Source organism: Pipistrellus kuhlii, unplaced genomic scaffold (assembly GCF_014108245.1).
Source record: "Pipistrellus kuhlii isolate mPipKuh1 unplaced genomic scaffold, mPipKuh1.p scaffold_m20_p_3, whole genome shotgun sequence".
In the NCBI taxonomy this organism is placed as follows: domain Eukaryota; kingdom Metazoa; phylum Chordata; class Mammalia; order Chiroptera; family Vespertilionidae; genus Pipistrellus; species Pipistrellus kuhlii.
The window spans coordinates 43,106,636-43,127,405 of NW_023425529.1; the positions used below are offsets into that span (position 1 = coordinate 43,106,636).

The window sequence follows — 20,770 nt, forward strand, 5'->3', positions numbered from 1 at the left end:
TTTTGCTTAAATGATCTGTTTATTTGGAGTAACTTATGTTTGGGGAGGCTAAGGCTCTGCAAGCTGCTCTTTGTACTATATGTAGGATTGGGGGTCTTGTATCTGCCCCACCAGTTCTTGCAGTCTCTGGAATGTCTTACTCATTTTATGTAGATCATTTTGCTATTTCTTTCCTATCACTTATTCACAGTTATAGCTCTAATGTGATTTTTTTTTTTTTACCTGGATGTCTTTATCATTTTTCTGTTGGTATATTATAGCTCTCTAACCCATTACTATAGATGGGGTAATAAAACTACCTCAGAGTGTTGTGGGAATGATGTGAAGTGCTCAGAAAATGTTAGCTATTATTGTTATTGGATAACCATCTTCCAAACTTCCTTTTTTAGAAACTGATTCAGCAGCACAGAAAGAACATAGAAACCAGACACCTGCTCCATCTGCAGCTCAAACTTCCGCTCCTTCCAAGTACCACCGATCTCGATCTGGGGGAGCCAGGGATGAGCGATATCGATCAGGTGAGAAGGAACTGGAAGTTGTCAGTGGCATAGTTTTTACTGACTTCGTATGAACTGCGTATTCTCTGAGCTTCTAATGTTTGTCCTGTTTCCTTGAAGTACCAACAGGTCTATATTGATTCATTCATCAGTCATTTATTGAGTGCCTGTTACGTGCCAGGTACTAAGATACTCAGTATTTACTGGGGATACAGCAGCAAATAAGATATTTCTGTGCTCCGGGGCAGATGGGGAACCAGACAAGTACAAAGGCAATGTGAATAACTAACTAAAAAGCAGAGGGCTAGGGTCACACGGGTGGTATATGGGGAGAGCTCAGTGGACTCTTGGAAGAGGCAGGTCCTTCTGTGTTCGCCAAAGCTGTTAATTAACTGATGGACCTGGAACAAAAACTCACAATGCAATTTCAAACTAGTAAATTCTTAAATTTTATTTCTTTTGACCTAAAAAGTACCCAAGGGAAGGGAAAGGCGACATGCTGTGGCTGGCAGTGGAGCATGCTCCTGCCACCCCACATCCAGGACTGGTGAGCACATCAGAGATCCTCGGGGGGTGTGGGTGCAGCGAGCCTGTCCCATCCCCTTCTGCTTGCTGCCTGTGACAGTCTCTGCAGCACATTCATGGTGCTAGGAGATGAGCTGGAATACAGATTTGCTTTCCCTAGGTTTTTGACTCACGTGTGCCAGCCAGAGTTACCTTAACCATTTTTTACATTGAAAAACAGGGTGTTCGCTGCCTCCTCTCAGAAACTGCTTCAGAGAAATGAGCTAAAAGATGTGGATGCAGAGCTGCGGCAGCCATTTTGTGAGCTGATTTTATTAGAAATATATTTTCACACTGGAAGGAAGGGTGAAGTATTCAATAAAAAACAAAAAACAAAACCAGTGGCTGCATGCCACAGCCGAATTTTCCTCTGTACCTAATTGGCCGAAAGCAAACGGGAGGCTCTCTCAGAGAACACCACATCTAAACTGAGTCACGGCAGAAAGATAAGAGTTGTCCAGTAAAAGGGAAATAGCATGAGAAAGTAGACCTGTAAACAATTCCTTATGGCTGCAACTTAGAATCAGAGCCCTGAAGGAGGTGGGAGAGGAGGCTAGCAAGATTACCAGGGACCAAATCTGAAGAAATCTTGAACAGCATTGAAGTATTTTCAGCAGGGCAGTATGGTACTTAATCAGATTCGTGTTTGTTCTAGTGACTCGTTCCAGCTGTAGACAGTATGCTCTGCCACCACTGTGTCCCAATGCCTGGCACAGGGCTTAGCATATATGAGTTAAGAGGATAAGCTGAAGAAAGGAAGGAATGAAAGTAATTGTTAGTTAAAAATGGATTTGTGGGAGGTAATGCTGGATGTAGAAGAGTATGTCCTAACTGGTGTGTGTTCATTGGTAAGAGTGTCAGCCTGCACACCCAAGGATTGCAGGTTCTATCCCTGAGGCCCCAGCGGGGAATCTGCAGGAGGCAATCAGTTGTTGTGTCATTCTCACATAGATATCTGACAGTCTGTCGGCTGGCTGGCTCCTCCCACCCCCCCTTTCCTTCCACTCTCCAAAAGTCGATAGAAAATACATCCTTGGGGGGGAGGATTAAAAAAAATAGAAAAGTATATCAGAAGTTCCTGTTTGTTGCTAGGACACAAGTCTGATTTCCCAGGAACCCGGTGTTGTTTTTGAGGCTGGAGACCAGGTTCAGTAGCAATGTCAAGAGGGTTTTAGTCTTTGCCACTCTCATCCTGGCCTTCTCTAGGAGTGTTTTGTCTTTGGTTTTTGGTTTCCTTTGTTCGTTTTGACAGGATATAATAAAAGGGTTAGTAAAGAACCAAAAGATGATTCTCTATAGCCTATGTCCAAGCTGATGACATACAGTAAAAGGCTTTAGTGAACTCATTCAGTAGTGTAAAAGTTTTACCTCCTCTTAGCAAAACCAACTGTGATCTCTAACTGCTGTTCTTTTTTAAAAACTTTATTCTTTTTATTTTATTTTTTCTATCACCATTTATCTCCTCTCCCAACCCCCATTTTTTTATATTTTTTCTTTCTTTTTCACATTTACCCCAAATACCTAAAAGTGTAGTTTTTGAATCAGATGCTGGCTAGCAGACTGTTCAATGTTTGGTTAGGTACAGGGATATTGAAGAGGATTTAATAGGTTTTGAATAATTGTCTCACTGGACTTCTTTTTTTAGGGTAGATATGAGGTAGGGCTCAGCTGGGACTGTCAGCTAGACCTCTTACACACGGCTTCTCAAGCATGCCAATAATTTTTGGTTTTTGAGCAAGAGGAGGTAAAGTAGGAAAGAAAGGGTTATTTAAAAACCCTGAAGATATTGAAAGCTGTGAGAGGACTACAATGCTATCAAGAAGGGATCAGAAAAGAGGAAGTATGCAAGCATGGATTTTGGTGAAAATCACATTTTTTTCATATATTAGAAATTATTCAACTAAGTAGCCAAGAAAAGTTCAATACATTCTGAGAATTGTGGCTTCCATGAATAAGAAGAAACCAACAGTAGTAACAGAAGTAGAGCAAATTAAGTTACAGAATTTGATGTGAATTCAACTTAACTCTTTGCCACTCTTTTCATATGAAGGGTTACATTTACAAGTCACATGCAAAAATAGCTTAAGAACATAAAATATGTATAGTGATAATCACAAGAATACTGAGTAAAGTGATGGGTACACAAAAAGGATTTAATATTGATGTCAGTAAGTTCAACAGGGAAAATTCTCTCTCTTTCTCTCTCTCTCTGAAAGTTTTTTAGAAAGTCACAAAGATAGAAGTGAGCCTTAGACGAAATGGCCTCAGAAAACAGGTTTTAGCAAAAGAAGGGCCCTTGGAGCTTAGAGGAGAGAGGGAGAAAGATACATACTGAGAGACGAAAGAGGGACTGAAAAATTCTCTCTTATTTGGTGGTGGCTTATTATGACATTTCAACTAATGATAATAACATAGACAGTTTCATGTTTCAGACTTGGTATAAATGGCTTATATTTATGCAGAGTTTAGATCATCTGCTCTATTCTTCTTTCTGTGCTTAGCCAACGTCTGTGTGACATTTTAGTATCTCTTTTTCCTGCAAATCAAGGCATGATGCACCTTTCTACACACGTTTCAGTCACAAGTGTAGAAAAACACACAATGGAAAGTGTTCTGATAATCATTCTTTTCTCTTTTTTATTTAATTGATTTTTAGAGAGAAACATCTATTTTGTTATTCCACTTGTTGTTTTTATAAATATATATTTTATTGATTTTTTTTTACAGAGAGGAAGAGAGAGGGATAGAGAGCTAGAAACGTTGATGAGTGAGAAACATCAACCAGCTGCCTCTTGCACACCCCCTACTGGGGATGTGCCCGCAACCCAGGTACATGCCCTTGACCGGAATCGAACCTGGGACCCTTCAGTCCGCAGACCGACCCCCTACCACTGAACCAAACTGGTTTCGGCTCCACTTGTTTATATATTCGCTAGAGGCCCTGTGCACAAAATTTGTGCACAGGTAGCATCCCTAGGCCTGGCTGGTGATCAGGGCTGATCACAGCCTTCTGGCTGCTAGCTGGGCCTTTCTTTGTTCTGCACCGCCCCCTAGTGGTCAGTGCACGTCATGCGAGTCATCGGTCTTGCAGGCGAACTCCCGCGGGGTCAATCTGCATATTAGATTTTAATATAGAGAGATAGATAGTATGGTTACTTCTTATATTTGCCTTCACTGGAGATTGAACCCATAATCTTGGGGTATTCAGAGGACCTCTAACCAACTGAGCTACCCAGCCAGGGCCTGATTGTCATTGTGATAAGTCCTTTAATGTTAATCTTTTGAACAATTAGCCACATCAAACAAAACAAAAGCCAAAAGGACTTTAAAGGAGTATTAGTATCACCTCAAACATTAGTGCTAGAAAATGATACCTAGCTCTCTTGTGCTTCTGGCAGAGATGTCCAAAGGTAGCTGTGTCTGGGGACTGGACTTCGGAAGTGATTTCCTTATCAAAGATCAAGAGGAATTGTGTGCTAGTGAATGAGTCAAATCCAGTTAACAGGGAGCAGTCTGTTCTTACAAAAAGAGGCTTTGCTGATACAGTAACTGTGAACATCTTTTCACATGCGTTTATGAGCCTGGGTTCATCGTGTTAGAAAATAGTTGGAGTTTTTATTTGTTCTATGGTCTGATGATATGAATCCTTGTGGCAGACAAGGGTTATTCAGGTGGGCCTTTAAAGGCCTGTTTAACGTGAATAATTCCCTAGATTTAGCAAGTTTGCTGTCACGTTTCATCTTATGTAAAAATAAACTTTTGGAAAGGTATATTTAATTGTTTAGTGTGAGCATTTGAGTTGTTCTTTTATTGAGTAAGTGCTTTTTCTAAGTATAAGCAATTAATTATTTATTTTCTAAGACAGCTAAGAAACATTTAATATAAAAAGGGATGCTTTTTATATTTCAACATAACTAAAATCAGGTTATGTTTTAAAATGGCATCATAGATTCAATTAAATGTGGCAAATTGCTTCAACTAAATTAAATAAACCTCAGGGAAACTGAAATAGTATAATAAATATAAATACAGTAGAAAATATTTTACTTCAGAGCTAAAAAATAAGTTAATATTGCCGAAACCGGTTTGGCTCAGTGGTAGAGCATCGGTCTGTGGACTGAAAGGTCCCAGGTTTGATTCCGGTCAAGGGCATGTACATTGGTTGCGGGCACATCCCCGGTAGGGGGTGTGCAAGAGGCAGCTGGTCGATGTTTCTCTCTCATCGACGTTTCTAGCTCTCTATCCCTCTCTCCTCCTCTCTGTAAAAAATCAATAAAATATATATATTTTTAAAAAAGAATAAGTTAATATTGTGGTCTTAAAGTGATAGTGCAACAGTTTGGAAATACCTTTTACACTTTCAATCTTCATACACTTTGTTTGACCCAGAAATTTCACTTCTAGGAATTTATTTGAAACATCTACATATGTGTACAAAGATAAAAATATGTATTTATATATGTATGTGTGTTGTAGTTTTGCTTATAGTAATACAATGATTAAATGAATTTTAGTACTCATACAATCGAATTCTATGAAAGCTGATTTAAAAATTCTGTGAAGGCTCACAAAAAAATGAGGTAGATATGGAGAGATGTACAAAATATATTTTAAACGCAAGATATTGTGTACAATATGTCCCAATTTTGTGAATAGTAATAATAATAATTCCATATATTAGTATGTATAAAGATACAGAAACTTGGGAAGATATATACCCCAAACTATTGAGGTGCTATTATTTCTGGGAAGTGGTGGTTTTGGGAAATTTTTCACTTTAGTATTATATGTGTTTAGATCTTTTTCCAATATATATATTTTCCCAGTTTTCTTATTGTTGTAAAATACAAGATACATGTAACATAAAATGTATGTATATTAATTTTAAACAAAAAATGGCAGAAGTTTTTAAAGTGATAGTTATGGATAAATGATTTAAAACTTTAAACCAATTATTGTTTTTATTGATTTTTACTCTTAGTATAGATTCTTCTGGCTTAATACTGGGAGTTAAATGCAATAGTAACTCCCTCTGTCATCCTAATTTAGAACTTTTGCTTGTCTCTGTCCAAATCTGGTCTCTGACCTAGTGACATTTGCTAAGGTGGCTGCCACTGGTACTCTGAGACCATGTTATTTCTATCTTAACATACGTTTTCATACCAAGGAAGGTAATCGTATCCGGTTCAGCAAGCATTTATTATAGACTTCCTATGAGTCAAGCACAGTTTATATGCTAGAGAAACACAGATGAAAACACAGAAATCCTTATACAGGTTACAGAGGCAGCATGGAAGAGAGGACGACCAGGGAAGGAACCTGGGCACTGGGTACTGTTAAGAGTAAAGTCTGAACCATTTTGAAGGATGAATAGCCAGCCATGCTTCCTATATAGTAAAGATGTAATATGCAAATTAACTGTCACTCCAACACACAAGATGGCCGCTCCCATGTGGACCACAAGGTAGCCGGCAGGAGAGGGCAGTTGGGAGCAACCAGGCTGCAGGGGAGGGCAGTTGGAGGTCATCAGGCCAGCAGGAGAGGGCAGTTAGCGGTGACCGGGCCGGCAGGGGAGGGCAGTTAGAAGGAACCAGGCCTGCAAGGGAGGACTGTTAGGGGTGACCAGGCCAGCAGGGGAGGGCAGTTAGGGGCAATAGGGCTGGCAGGGGAGCAGTTAGGTGTCAATCAGGCTGGCATGGGAGTGGTTAGGGGAAATCAGGCAGGCGAACAGTTGGGAGCCAGCAGTCCTGGATTGTAAGGGGGATGTCCCAGTTTAAAGAGGGTGCAGGCTGGACTGAGGGACCCCCGTCCCCCAACTGTGCACAAATTTTGTGCACCATTTGCTTTATAGATATCACAGGCTTAAAAAAACAAAACCACAATTTGTAAAAACTGGGGAATGTGAAATGTAAAATTAAAATTTCACTACGCCTCCCCATCAACACAGAGTTGTGCCAAAATTAATGTGGTATCCTAATATTACAGAGCTTAATAGTGGTCCTGTGTCTTAATGTTAAAGTGGTCGGTATCTCAGAACTTGGCAAAAATGGCATGGCTTTGTTGGCTTGCAGGTAACTCCTTGAAGTGAACTTTTCTACTTACTGACCTAACCTAACCACACATCTGCCTTTTAGTCTGTCTATATATACACTGAGTGGCCAGATTTCTGAACACATAATAATCTGGCCACTCAGTGTATATCCTATGTAATAAAAGACTAATATGCAAATTGTCCCCTCCACCAGGAGTTTGATCAGCAGGCAGGCTAGCCAACCACCATGTCCCTCCCCTGGCTAGGCTGACCAGACCCCACCCATGCACGAATTCATGCACCCATACTCTAATATATGTATATATCTGTTTGTCTATCTAAAATAATATCCTAGAAAAAAAAAAAAAAGTCAAAAGAAAAAAAATGAGTAAAATAATGTCCTAATAGGAAAGGGTGCTTGATGTCCTGTTCTTCCCTTGTTCCTTAAAGCCCAGCTGTGCCACTTATGTATCATGTCTTAAACACTTAATAAAAACAAGCCAAGAATAGGAGCAGCTACTATAAAACTGTACAATACCATTTCCTGCTTATCTTTTTAAGAAAGATGAAAAAAATGATGTGCTGCTATCTATAGATGTGAGAAAATGAACACTCCTACCCTATTGGTAGAAGTGTTATTTATCAATAATGAGATTAGGCATTTGGGGATATGTTTGTTATCCATTTGTGCTTCTTCTATAAACTACCTGTTCATTCCCTAAGCCTGTTTTTTGTGTATCCTGTATATTACTGGCAGTAAGGTACTATGATAAAACTCTTCTGGAAGGGAATTTGGCAAGATATAACAAAATTAAAAATATATTCACTTTTTTTATTTAGGAGTCTCACTTGTAGGAATTTACCACGAACATATACTCTCATCAGTATAAAAATATAATTGCATGAGGCTCTTTGTTGCATCATTATTTATAACTAGAGGCCTGGTGCACGAAATTTGTGCACTTGGGGAGTTGTCCCTCAGCCCGGCCTGCACCCTCTCGCAGTCTGAGAGCCCTTCAGGGGATGTCCAATTGACAGCTTAGACCCAGGAGTGGGTCTAAGCTATCAGTCGGACATCCTTAACACTGCCGCAGATGGGAGTGCACTGACCACCAGCGGGCAGCTCCTGCATTGAGAGTCTGTTCCCTGGTGGTCGATGTGTGTCATAGCAACTGGCCATTTCCATGTTTGGTCGATTTGCATGTTAGCCTTTTATTATATTGGACTAGAGGTCCGGTGCACACAATTCGTGCACAGGTGTGTGTGTCCCTCAGCCCAGCCTGTACACTCTCCAATCTGGAACCCCTTAAGGGATGTCTGACTGCTGGCTCCCAATCGCTCACCTGCCAGCCTGTTCACCCCCTATATATTCTAAGAACTATTCTCCACTAAGAAGAGCCAAGGCCCCTTGGAGAAATGAATAATTTTGGTGCTGGATCAGGGAACATACCATATGAGCCTGGAACATCTTATACCAGAAAATAAAGAATTGCTCAAAATGGTAGGAATATGTCAAAAGGACATAAGAGTTGGTTTGAAGGGGCTCCTTTGGGATAATATTAGCACAGCATCAAAATAACTAGCAATCATAATAGAATAGTCAAGGAATAAAATGAGAATCAATAAGTCCATATTGATATACAGTTATGCACTGCTTAACAGCAGGGATATGTTCTGAGAATACATTGTTAGGCAATTTTATCTTCATACAAACATCAGAGTACACTTACACAAACCTATATGGTATAACCTACTGCACACCTAGGCTATATGCTATAGCCTACCTGTACAGCATATTTACTGTACAAAACAACATGAGATTATATCAAAGCCAGAGTAAATAATACAATCAAGATACACAGTAAATGGAGAAACCAAGATGGTGGCCTAGGTAAGCACCTAAACTGCTGCCTCGCACAACAATTTCAAAACAACAACTAAAAGACAGAATGGACATCATCCAAAACCACAGGAAAGCTGGCTGAGTGGAAATTTTACCACTTGAAAGAAGGAGAGAGAGGCTCACGGATCAGGGGAGCCACAAAGCACTGAAGTAGGGAGACACACGTGCAGACAGGAAAGATGGCTGAGTGCCTGGCTGGCAGGAGGGGAAAGGAAGTCCCCGACTGCACTGAACCCCAAGTTCCGACTGCACTGAACCCCAGCCCCGGCCAAAACACCATGGACCCAGACTCATATGGGTGGAGTCTGAACTGTAGAGAAAGGCACCCAGAGACTTGGAGACTCGGGGGAGCTGGGAGCTGCAGTGAGCAGGGTCGAGAGGCACACGCACGTGACCGAGTGCGTGCACAGAGGTCTGATTGCGGAGGTTGCCGCAGCCTTTCCATAGCGGAAGGAGTCAGAAGCTCCTGACTGCACTGAATCCCAGTTCTTACAGCACTGGGATTAAAAATATTAATACAGTTGAAACCGGTTTGGCTCAGTGGTAGAGCGTCGGTCTGTGGACTGAAAGGTCCCAGGTTCGATTCCGGTCAAGAGCATGTACATTGGTTGCGGGCACATCCCCAGTCGGGGGTGTGCAAGAGGCAGCTGGTCTATGTTTCTCTCTCATCGACGTTTCTAGCTCTCTATCTCTCTCCCTTCCTCTCTGTAAAAAATCAATAAAATATATTTTAAAAAATATTAATACAGAGGCCCAATCCAGTTCCAGGCAAGCCCTAGGGCACCTAAGCTCTTGCAGGGGGAATCTGGACTGTCAGGTGGAAACTCAGGGGATCCATGGAAAGCAGAGGTCTGAGGTGCCTGCACAAGGGCAAGGCTGACAGGAAGCCAAGACTATCAGCTCAGCCCTGAGATTCTGCCCCATTCAAGCTGAGCACAGAGGCTTTTGCAATTTTGCAAGTCTGATCCTATAAGGCTGTCACCAATTCAGAAGGTATCCTGGCATAGACACAGCTGATACAGCCAATTGGCCTGGAGGTCAACTCCTTTCAGTGATACCAACAACAATCAAGACTTAACTACAACAAGGCTGTACACGCAGTCCACAAAGGGGAGCACCAAGAGTGTCTATCGCAGATAACTGGGGAGGCTGACCCACCAGCCTATACAGGACACCAAGCACACAAAGCCACCCTACCAATTCAGGGAAGCAGCAAAAATGAGGAAACAAGGAAACAGATCTCAAAAGAAAGAAGTGGAACAAAAGACTGGATATAGAGTTCAAAACTATGATTATAAGGTTTTTCAAGAATTTCTAGAAAAGAGGACCACACCAAGACACATCATAATTAAAATGCCAAGAGCAAAAGACAGAGAATCTTACAAGCAGCAAGAGAAAAAGTTACCTATAAGGGAGCACCATACTATTGTCCGCTGATTTCTCAACAGAAACTATGCAAGCCAGATGAGAGTGGCACAAAATTTTCAAAGTGATGAATAGCAAGAACCCACAACCAAGATTACTCTACCCAGCAAAGTTATTCAGAATTGAGGGGCAGATAAAGAGCTTCACAGATAAGAAAAAGCCAGTATTTCATTACCACCAAACCAGTATTATATGAAATGCTGAAAGGTATGCTTTAAGAAGAGGAAGATGAAAAAAGTAAAGATAAAAATTATGAATAACAAATACATACCTATCTATCAACTAGTGAACCTAAAAATCAAGTGAATTAAAAATCTGAGGAACAGAATAAACTGGTGAATATAATAGTATCAAGGGCAAAGAAAGGGAGTAGATTGATAATTATCAGAGGGAAAGGTGGCGGGGGGGTGTAGGAAGAAACTGGACTAAAATCGTACACCTATGGATGAGGACAATGGGAGGGAGGTAAGGGCAGAGGGTGGGGTGGGAACTGGTTAGAAGAGAGCTATGGGGGAAAAAGGAGAAACAATTGTAATAATCTGAGCAATAAAGATTTATTAAATTAAAAAAGAAAAGACACACAGTAAACACAAAATGTATGAGGTGCCTGGGTAACACAGCATATTATTTTACAGCAAACTTTTTTTTATAAGAAAGAGTACAACCTAAAATAACAGCATACTAAATACATGTTAACAATAACATAGTTATTTACTGCCATTATCAGATATTATGTATCATACATGATTGTATGTGCTATACTTATATCCGATTGGTAGGACAGTAGGTTTGTTTATACCAACATCACCACAAACATGAAAGTAGTGTGCTGCTCTACAATGCTAGGCAACAGGAATTTTTCATCTCCATTATGATATTTCTTAGAATACCAACTAATAAATACAGAAGGGATGATGGAGTTTTAAAACCATCATTTCATAATTATTATAGAAATACTTGATTCAGTCAAGAATCATCAGTGAATACTAAAACTAGTGGGTGAAAGTTTAATGAAGTATATAACACTTGTATAGTCTCAAAAGTATTCACCCATAAGTTAAATAAGGGGAAGAATAGTGACTTTACAGTGGATTAACTTAGCAGAACCCATCTAAATTGAGTGATCAAAGTTACTATCACCAGTAATAAGGCAGATATATCCTGACATTATATTTCAAGAAGACACCTTACTTCTGTGGTCTTCCTGCCAAAATACACAGTCTGAGTAATTATGAAGAAGTATTAACAAAAGCAAAATTAAGGGACATTCTGCAATATAACTATTCCTGGTTATAAAGAGACATGACAACTAAATGTGTGGTTCTGTATTGGGTCCCAGATCATGGAAAAAGGCAAAGAAACTATAGAAGACATTATTGGGACAATTGGCTAACTTGGAATATAGGTTGTGGTTTAGATAATAATTTTACATATTTTTATTTTATTTTATTTTTATTTTATTTTTTTAAAATATATTTTATTGATTTTGTACAGAGAGGAAGGGAGAGAGATTGCAAGTTAGAAACATCGATGATGAGAGAGAGTCATCGATCAGCTGCCTCCTGCACACCCCCTACTGGGGATGTGCCCACAACCAAGGTACATGCCCTTGACCGGAATAGAACCCGGGACCCTTCAGTCCCCAAGCCGAGGCTCTATCCACTGAGCCAAACCAGTTTCAGCAATTTTATATATTTTTAATTTCTGGATTTTAAGCAATATACTGTAGCTATGTAAGAGGAAAATCTTGTATACCTCAGCAATTGTTGGAATTAACCTTAAGGAAATTGGGTTGATTGTGTGTGATAAAGTGAAGATACTGAATTATTCTTGCAGTGAATAGTTGCTTTGAATAATAGCAAAAAATTGGAAGTAAGGTTGCTTAAACATATTATGGCACATCATACAGTGAAATACCATGCAGCCCTTAAAATTATTGTAGGTGTCTATATTTACCCAGAAAGATGTTTCCAGTTAAATTAGTGAGACTTTTTGTTGTTGCTGCTGTTGAATGAAACAGGACAACTCAGGTTACCTTAAATACCTAGGGTATGTCATAGAAACAAAGGAATAAATGAGAAATCTCTAGAAAGGGAGAGAGAGCTCTGGAGAGCTCCACCTTGAGCTTCAAGGACTTTTCTTCTTTCTAAGGCAGTGTCATTAAAGTGACTCAACTCTAGGGACCTGCAGTTTCTTGATGCAGAGTTTACCCCACGCCCCAAAGGATCTGCTTGTTCCAGCCTTATAAGGGGTGTATTTGTATATCATAGACAGGCCTTTAAGGATGGTTTACATGTGGATTGGGCCCATTGCTTGAGGAGAAGACATTTTGGGGAACTAGGAATTCACTTCATTTGTTACCTACCTCAGTAGGATTGTGTAAGAGTTAAATAATAATAATAATAATAATAATAATAATAATAATAAAGCAGAATCCAAAATACTGTGTATAGGATGGTCTGATTTTTGTAGAAATGAAAAGTGAGTTTGGGGGTAGGAATAGAGAATCAAGAGTTACGTTAATTTTGAGATTCCAATTAGACATTCAGTGGAGAACTGAATTCTTTTGTGGCCAAAGTGACGAACAAGTAACATCAGCCCTTATATTTTAACACAAATGATAAATAAAAATCACCTAACCATCCCTTTCTCTACCAGCAGTGATAGGCCAGCCCACAGAAGTAAAACACTTTAAGAGCCAGGAGCTGATTAGTGAAAATGTTTATTACTCTTTCAGATATTCACACAGAAGCGGTTCAGGCTGCACTGGCAAAGCATAAAGAACAAAAAATGGCTTTGCCCATGCCTACCAAAAGGCGCTCCACATTCGTCCAGTCTCCTGCCGATGCCTGCACGCCTCCTGGTAAGTTTGTCACAGTCTTTCCCTCTGACAGTTGCTACTTTGATGTTCCGGAATAAGTCCTGGTCTTTGTTTCTGAGGTAGGAGCAGAGGTGAGTGAGAGCACACACTGACGGTCGGAGTGGAGTGAGAGTCTCACGGATGGCAGCTTGTTTTGGTTGTTGCATTGCAAACAGCACACGAAAAGGGGCCTTAATAGTAAAGCATTAAAAACATTTTTAAAATATACTTTATTGATTTTTTTACAGAGAAGAAGGGAGAAGGACAGAGAGTTAGAAATATTGATGAGGGAGACACATCAATCAGCTGCCTCCTGCACAGCCCCCACCAGGGATGTTCCCGCAACCAACGCACATGCCCTTGACCGGAATCGAACCTGGGATCCCTCAGTTTGCAGGCCAACATCTATCCACTGAGCCAAACTGGCCAGGGCTTAAAAAATTTTTCTCCTTCGGAATTTCTGGCATATTCTTGCTATACCCCAAAATCATGTAACCATAAAAATATACAGGCTAAAAATTAGCCTAACACAGCTCTGCTGTGGTTAAATAGCTATTTTCATAGACATTCGAAACATGACCGATAGTCATATATTCCTTTAACAAATGTATACTCCTGATTCAGGTACTTTGTCTCCACTACAGTCATAGGAGTAAGTAGACTTGTTGTGTGTCATTAAAGATGATGGGAGAGCAGTCAGGTAAAGTTGTAATAGATATGAAAACAATATGAAAACGTGCATGTGTGTGTGTGTGTGTGTGTGTGTAAATTGTGTATACATTTACATATTTTTAACACTTTCTATGTAATAGGGTCACGAGATCAGTGGAAACCAAGTGTCTTCATTCCATTAACTATTTCCCAGACTATTCTTACTCCTTCTAAAGTAAATTTAAGAGTTATCATTTTATATTTGAGGCACAGCTGGAATAACTTGAAGTTGACTTGTCTATTCAGAATCTTTAAGTTTTTAAAAGCTTAAAAAACTTATTTTAAATGTCCCCACAAAAATCTCTGTATAGGCCTCTGAGGCTACAGAAAATACATCTATTTTATTTTTATTCTTTTCCATATTATTGTTATTTTATATTTTTATTAATTTCGGAGATGGAGGGAGAGATAGAAACATCAGTGATGAGAGAGAATCCTTGACTGGCTGCCTCCTGCATCGAGCCGTGTCCTGCATCGGGCATGTGTCCTGACGGGGAATCGAACTGTGACCTCCTGGTTCAAAGGTCAACACTCAACTACTGAGCCACACTAGCTGGCAGTAAATCTATTGTAGAGCCTCAGTGTAGTGGCTATGCCCCTAATGTCATGTTACTGTTAATGGAATCTTTAGGTAAAAGATTTCCCGTGTTGTTTTGATCTAAACTATTTACTGTGTCTCTTGGGGAGATTCCCAGGAAGGTTATTTTGTTTTGGCTGATTTTGAATCTCAGTTGTCAAGTTGAGCTATTCACACTGGATCCTTATCTCTGGTCCATGTTCATATTAATAAGTTTTCTTCTAGGTTTTGGCAAACTTCTCAGGGCATTTGGGTATGCTGTGGGCTCGTTAACTGTGTGTGCGTTTTTTGTTTTTGTTTTTTCTTTACATCTGTGGTGTCAATATGTTTGAAAGAGAAATAGCTTTGTGGCTTCAAGTGTTTCTCAAAACGAAATTCAGGATACCTCTAGCAGACCATCACAGTAAGACATTCTGTGTCTATAGTGGTGCATACTTCCAACCCACTCATTCGAAATCTTGGATGGTTTCCCTCCCGCATTCGTACAGCAGTTGGGTTCTCAGGGACAAAGGGGGCTCTCAGTTATGGCTGTTCCTTGGCAGAGTGTGCTCCAGCGCAGCTGAGGGTTCAGTGGTAGTAAATGGCAAAGGGTAGAGAGCAATGTGACTCTTAGTTCTTAGAAACAATCCTCTCCAGAACTGTATTAAAGAAATGCAGTTTTAGAGTAAATAGTCTGCTCTCATGGCCTGGGTTAAATGTGAGAGTGCAGCAAAGGATCTTGCTAATGCTCAGAATAAATGGGAACCTTTTTTGTCCCCTTTTACAAAAGTCACTGCCTGAGGGGAATTTACCCACCCTAGAAACAAATCCTGGCTGTTTGTGGCTGAATGAGACCATAGTCCTTTGGAATTCATGTATTTCTAAACCCAAATGTTCCACTCTGTCTACAGCTTAAAGATATGCTTTAATGTTCTTGATCACCTTACATGTTTTGTTTTTGCTTTTGTGTTTAAAGTTCTTGCACCTGGAACTTAGTTGATCCTATATACTCAAGTAATCTATAGCAGTAATCATTACAACACAGTATCATATGCCACACTAAACATTACCATAAAATGTTACTTTATGCTTTTTAACATTAAAAAGAATAGCACCCTATACATTTTTCCATGAAAAAATTACATGGAGTTTATTCCTGCTTAATGAATCAGTCCTAATGGGAACAAAAGCATATTTCAGGAAACTGTCAGTTCACCTTACATATTTTAATAATTGCATAATTGTAAAGATTCAGTCCTCTATCCTAAGACCTTTAAAAGGTTTCCTTGCTGAAACCGGTTTGGCTCAGTGGACAGAGCGTCGACCTGCAAATTGAAAGGTCCCAGGTTCGCCGGGACCGGTTTGGCTCAGTGGATAGAGCGTCAGCCTGCGGACTGAAAGGTCCCGGGTTCGATTCCGGGCAAGGGCATGTACCTTGGTTGCGGGCACATCCCCAGTGGGGGGTGTGCAGGAGGCAGCTGATCGATGATTCTCTCTCATCGATGTTTCTAACTCTCTCTCTCTTCCTCTCTGTGAAAAATCAATGAAATATATATTAAAAAAAAAAAAAAAAAAGAAAGAAAGGTCCCAGGTTCGATTGCAGTCAAGGGCATGTACCTTGGTTCCGGGCACCTCCCCAGTAGGGGGCGTGCAAGAGGCAGCTGATGGATGATTCTCTCTCATTGATGTTTCTAACTCTGTCCCTCTCTCTTCCTTTCTGTAAAAAATCAATTAAAAAATTTTTTTTAAAGGTTTCCTATTCTTTTATCTCCTCTTCTGGGGATCGATGAAAATAGCGTATACAAAATCTTTATGTGCTCTTAGGGACATTGCTGCTGGAACCCCAATGCATGAGCAGGAGCTTTATACAAAGAAAAGTAGTTTGTTGTTTTCATTGATATCAGAGAGGAAGGGAGAAGTAGAAAGAGAGAGAAACATCAGTGATGAGAGAGAATCATTGATTGGCTGTCTCCTGCACGCCCCACACTGGGGATTGAGCCTGCAACCCTGGGCAGGTGTCCTGACCGGGAATCAAATCATGACATCCTGGTTCATAGGTCAATGCTCAACCACCGAGCCAAGCCCGGCGAGTGAAATAAAGATAGTTTAATATTGAATTGACCAGTCCAGATATGGAGAGCTAATGCTAAAGATCTGATGTTGTGTAGCTTACAGATTATATAGGGCAAAATCACAAAACACCATGGATTTAGGGGTTGGGGAGCTCACTGGTCAGAGAGGAAAGAGTAATGAATCATTTCTTCAGGTCTTGAGGACAGTTCTGAGGTTTCGGTCTTCTGGGAAAGTAACCAGGGGTCTTTCTACATTAAGGCTCAGGAACTGAAACATTACTTAGGTCAAGATGTTTTCTTTAGCTGGCAGAGGTCCAGACCGTGTGACCATGGTCCAGCTACTGTTTCCTGATTCCTGAGTGGTGGTGTTGAGGTTGCTGATTAGAGGGAAAGACTAGGTCTATGAGAGAGAGAGAGAATATGAATATATGTCCAGAGCTAGAATTTAAAACTAAATTTAATCTAAGTCATAAGGATCCTTAGTTTTCAACATCAATATTTTCAAATAGAAGGTGGATTCTCCCCTCCGATAGTTCCCACAGAGCTAGATCTTGATGCTCTCAGTTTACAATTACGCACATGCCTAGCACAAATACTGTGAGGGAATGCGGGAAGACCTGTATCACAAGGCGTCTGTTAGCACCTTTCCGTTTGTAGGGGTGTCGAACTCAATCAGAGAAGGGGCCAAAATCTAAAATCCAGCCTAAATCGCGGGCCGAATGGTTTACTGAACAGTCATAAACTGTCATTGTGATGGAAACGCAGCGGAGTGCAGTGATGACAGCGCGGTGCGGGCCACATTGCAAGGCCTGGCGGGACGGATTTGGCCCGCGGGCCTTGTGTTTGACACATGTGGTTTAGAGGATGGAATTTGCTGTTCCCAAGTTAGGGTTCAGGATCCAGTCTCTCCGAGCTTCTGAGAGCCGTTAGAGACTCTCAGAAGTCTCCTCTTCCTGATGCAGTTTAAGCCTCTGGCACTGTCTCCCAGACTAACCCAGGGGTGGCAGGTAGACTCTCTCTCATGTCTACTCAGGCATCCCCTGAAACAGTGGCATTTAAAAGAATACCGAGTCTTCACATAAGGATGGGGACGAAGAAGAGAATTGACACTAATTATTGCTGGTTAAAGGCTGTATTAAAAAAAACAAACACAGGTTCTGGGCAGCTATAAAAGATGAACTTGCTTTGACTTTGTTTCTAGAAAAGTTGTGCCACTCCGGAAGGGGGAAATTAATCTCAAATTTCATAGTATTTTAGTCGCATTATTTTTGTGCACTGAGAGGTCACACTGCACATCACCCAGGTCAAGAATGTGTGAGCGGTCAGGGCCCTCCCTCTGATGTGTTGTCCAGTGCAAACCTAGCTGTGGGAGACCTGCTTGAGTGCATTAGCCAGTCAGCGCATAAAATTAGAATTACTGACTTGATGACAATTTAGAGCTATTTAGGAGGGGGGATTTAATAAAAAGGATTTAAGGGAAAAATATGGTAAATAGCTGGCATGGGAAATAATTTGCCTTTCATTTATAAATCATTCTCAAATAGTAAAGTGCCAATCAACCTAAAATTTACTGATTGATATGTACACTGAATTCTATTTTGTGGATTGAAAAATTTAAATTCTCCAAGTTGGTAGCATCCCAAGGTTCTTTCAGTGTCCGGGTCCTTTTAGACTGCTTGAATTGCTGCCATCCAGTTCCCTTTATGTGCCGAAATCATTTACCAATGTCATGAGACAATTACCTCAGCTCTTTCTTTGTGGAGGTTCTTTGTGTAAAACTATTACTCATTCATACGAATAAACACAATATAAAAACTGCAGCATACATTTTCCCCCTCTCAGCTTTTTCTGCACCCTGGTGGGCTTACCCAACACTGCATGAGGGTACCAGGATGGTCGAATAAATCACAGTATCACCCCAAAACACAGTAATCAATTTCAGCTGGCTTGGATAGAGACGAAGCTTCAATTTAGAGGTCTAGTCTCACATAGGGCCCCGCTTGGAAGTGCCTCTGGCAGTAATTCATAGCACCAGACAAGGAGAATGTTACCTCTGTGCTTCTCTGGCGGGTGGACAGATGGGATATTGCTATACTTTTAACATGCTTTAACAGCGCTTTATGGAATTACAGTGTGTGATGGTCTATAAAAGACTGTCAGGTACCTGTGGCTGTCTTGCCCCATTCGCTCCTCATAAGCGTCTGTAAGGCAGGAAGGCAGGTTTCTTTTTCTTTTCTTTTTTAAGGTAGGACATTAAAATTTTATTCTGAAATTATCTCTGGCCACGACAATAAAATTTAACAAATAGTCACTGAACAGTCTTACTCCTGTCATCAGCTGTAGGCAGATTTTTTTAGAGATGAGGAAACAAGCAGGTTCAGGCACTTACCTCAGGTCAAACAGCAGTTAAGCCTCAAGAGAGTCTACTTGACTTTGTTTTTCACTCTACTAATGCCTCATGCTTGGGAAATCTTTCTTTACTTAATACAGTAGTCAGCAAACTCATTAGTCAACGGGGTCAGATATCAACAGTAAAACCATTGAAATTCCTTTTGAGAGCCGAAAACTGACTTCTGCGCATGGGCCACAAAGTCTCAATCGCAGGAAGTGCGCCTTCACGTGGTATTTTCTGCAAGAGCCACACTCAAGAGGCCAAAGAGCTGCATGTGGCTCGTGAGCTGCAGTTTGCCGACCACTGACTTAATATGACATCCCACGATTAAGATAAACAAGCCCCCCAGGTTTCCTCATGATCCCTTTGTAATCCCCTCTCCCCATCCTCTCGAGATAACCACTGATCCTGTTTTCTATCACTACATTAGTCTGAATTTTCTAGGATTTTATATAAATAGAATCATACAGTTGTACTTCTTCACAGTTGCTTGGGGAAAAGGTTTGGCTTCTTTTACTCAGTGTAATTATTTCGAGATTCATTTACTTTGTGTGTATCAGTACTGTAGTTTATTCCTTTTTGTTGTTGATTATCCCATCATATACATACACCACAATTTATCCATTCAGTTATTGATGGATACTTAGGTTGTTTCGTTTTTGTTTTGTTTTTAATTTTTTAATTGATTTCAGAGAGGAAGGGGTAGGGTGGGGGGGAAACATCAATGACGAGAGAAAATCATTGATTGGCTGTCCCCTACATGCCTCTCACAGGGATTGAGTGCTGTAACCTGACTAGGAATCAAACTGTGACCTCCTGGCTCAACCACTGAGCCATGCCAGCTGGACTGTTTCCTGTTTTTAGTTATTAAAATAAAATTCCTATGAACATCTATGTACAAGTCCTTGTATAGGTTAGCTTTCATTATCAGGAGTGGAGAGGCTATGGTAGGTGTTTAAATTCAACCTATAAATTAGATTTATTAATTAATAAACATTTTTAGATATAATATATATTTTCCATTAAGAAGAGGGAAGTCATGTCCACACATGGGTAAAGTCTGAAAGTGCTACAGTAGTTAAGAACAGTTAGTAAACTCGGCTTTTCTTTCCTTAGAATGTATGCTTTCTAATTGGTTATAAATGGAGGTTAGGCTTCCATTGATCAGTATTAAATGATGCTGTGTTAAAGTCATATCAGTTATAAACTGAAGGGCAAACAGTGTTTTCAAAATTGTCTTGTGTTGTATAGATGTACTTATCATATACAAGAGCTTAGCTAAGGGACTTTAGTTATAACAGATAAACATTTATGAGTTCGTGTTCAACCAGAGCAGAATCAATGGGGAAATGATAGTTTTGTTTCTATTAATATTCATTTAATCATCCCTGAATTTCTACAAATTCATTGCATTTAATCTTCCCTGAATTTCTACAAATTCATTGCAATTTTCTGTGTGATAGTTAAATAAATATCCTATACAATAAAAGGCTAATATGCAAATCAACTCAACAGTGCAATGACTGGTCACTATGATACACATTGACTACCAGTGGGCAGATGCTCAGTGTAGGAGCTGCCCCTTGGTGGTCAGTGTGCTTCCACAGGATGAGCGCTGCTCAGCCAGAAATTGGGCTCATGGCTGGCAAGTGCAGGGGTGGTGGTGGGAGCCTCTCCCGCCTCTGCAGCAGCTCTAAGGATATCCTACTGCTGTGGGGAGCGGGCCTTAGGCGGCAGCTGGACATCCCCAAGGGCTCTC

The 20,770-nt window shown here is 40.4% G+C and overlaps 1 protein-coding gene across 11 annotated transcripts in view; it reads left to right on the forward strand.

Annotated features, from left to right (window-relative positions):
* The window catches only part of DIP2B (disco interacting protein 2 homolog B), a 226,795-nt gene that overhangs the window by 132,708 nt on the left and 73,317 nt on the right, over nucleotides 1-20,770 (forward strand). For all 11 annotated transcript variants that reach the window (XR_004991050.2, XR_004991051.2, XR_004991052.2 and 8 more), the window contains 2 exons: nucleotides 390-518; nucleotides 13,158-13,283. Coding sequence is in view for 7 of the 11 variants with exons in the window: in XM_036456024.2 (XP_036311917.1) it covers nucleotides 390-518; nucleotides 13,158-13,283 (255 nt within the window). In the remaining 4 variants the exon portion in view is untranslated. The remainder of the gene's footprint in view (nucleotides 1-389; nucleotides 519-13,157; nucleotides 13,284-20,770) is intronic.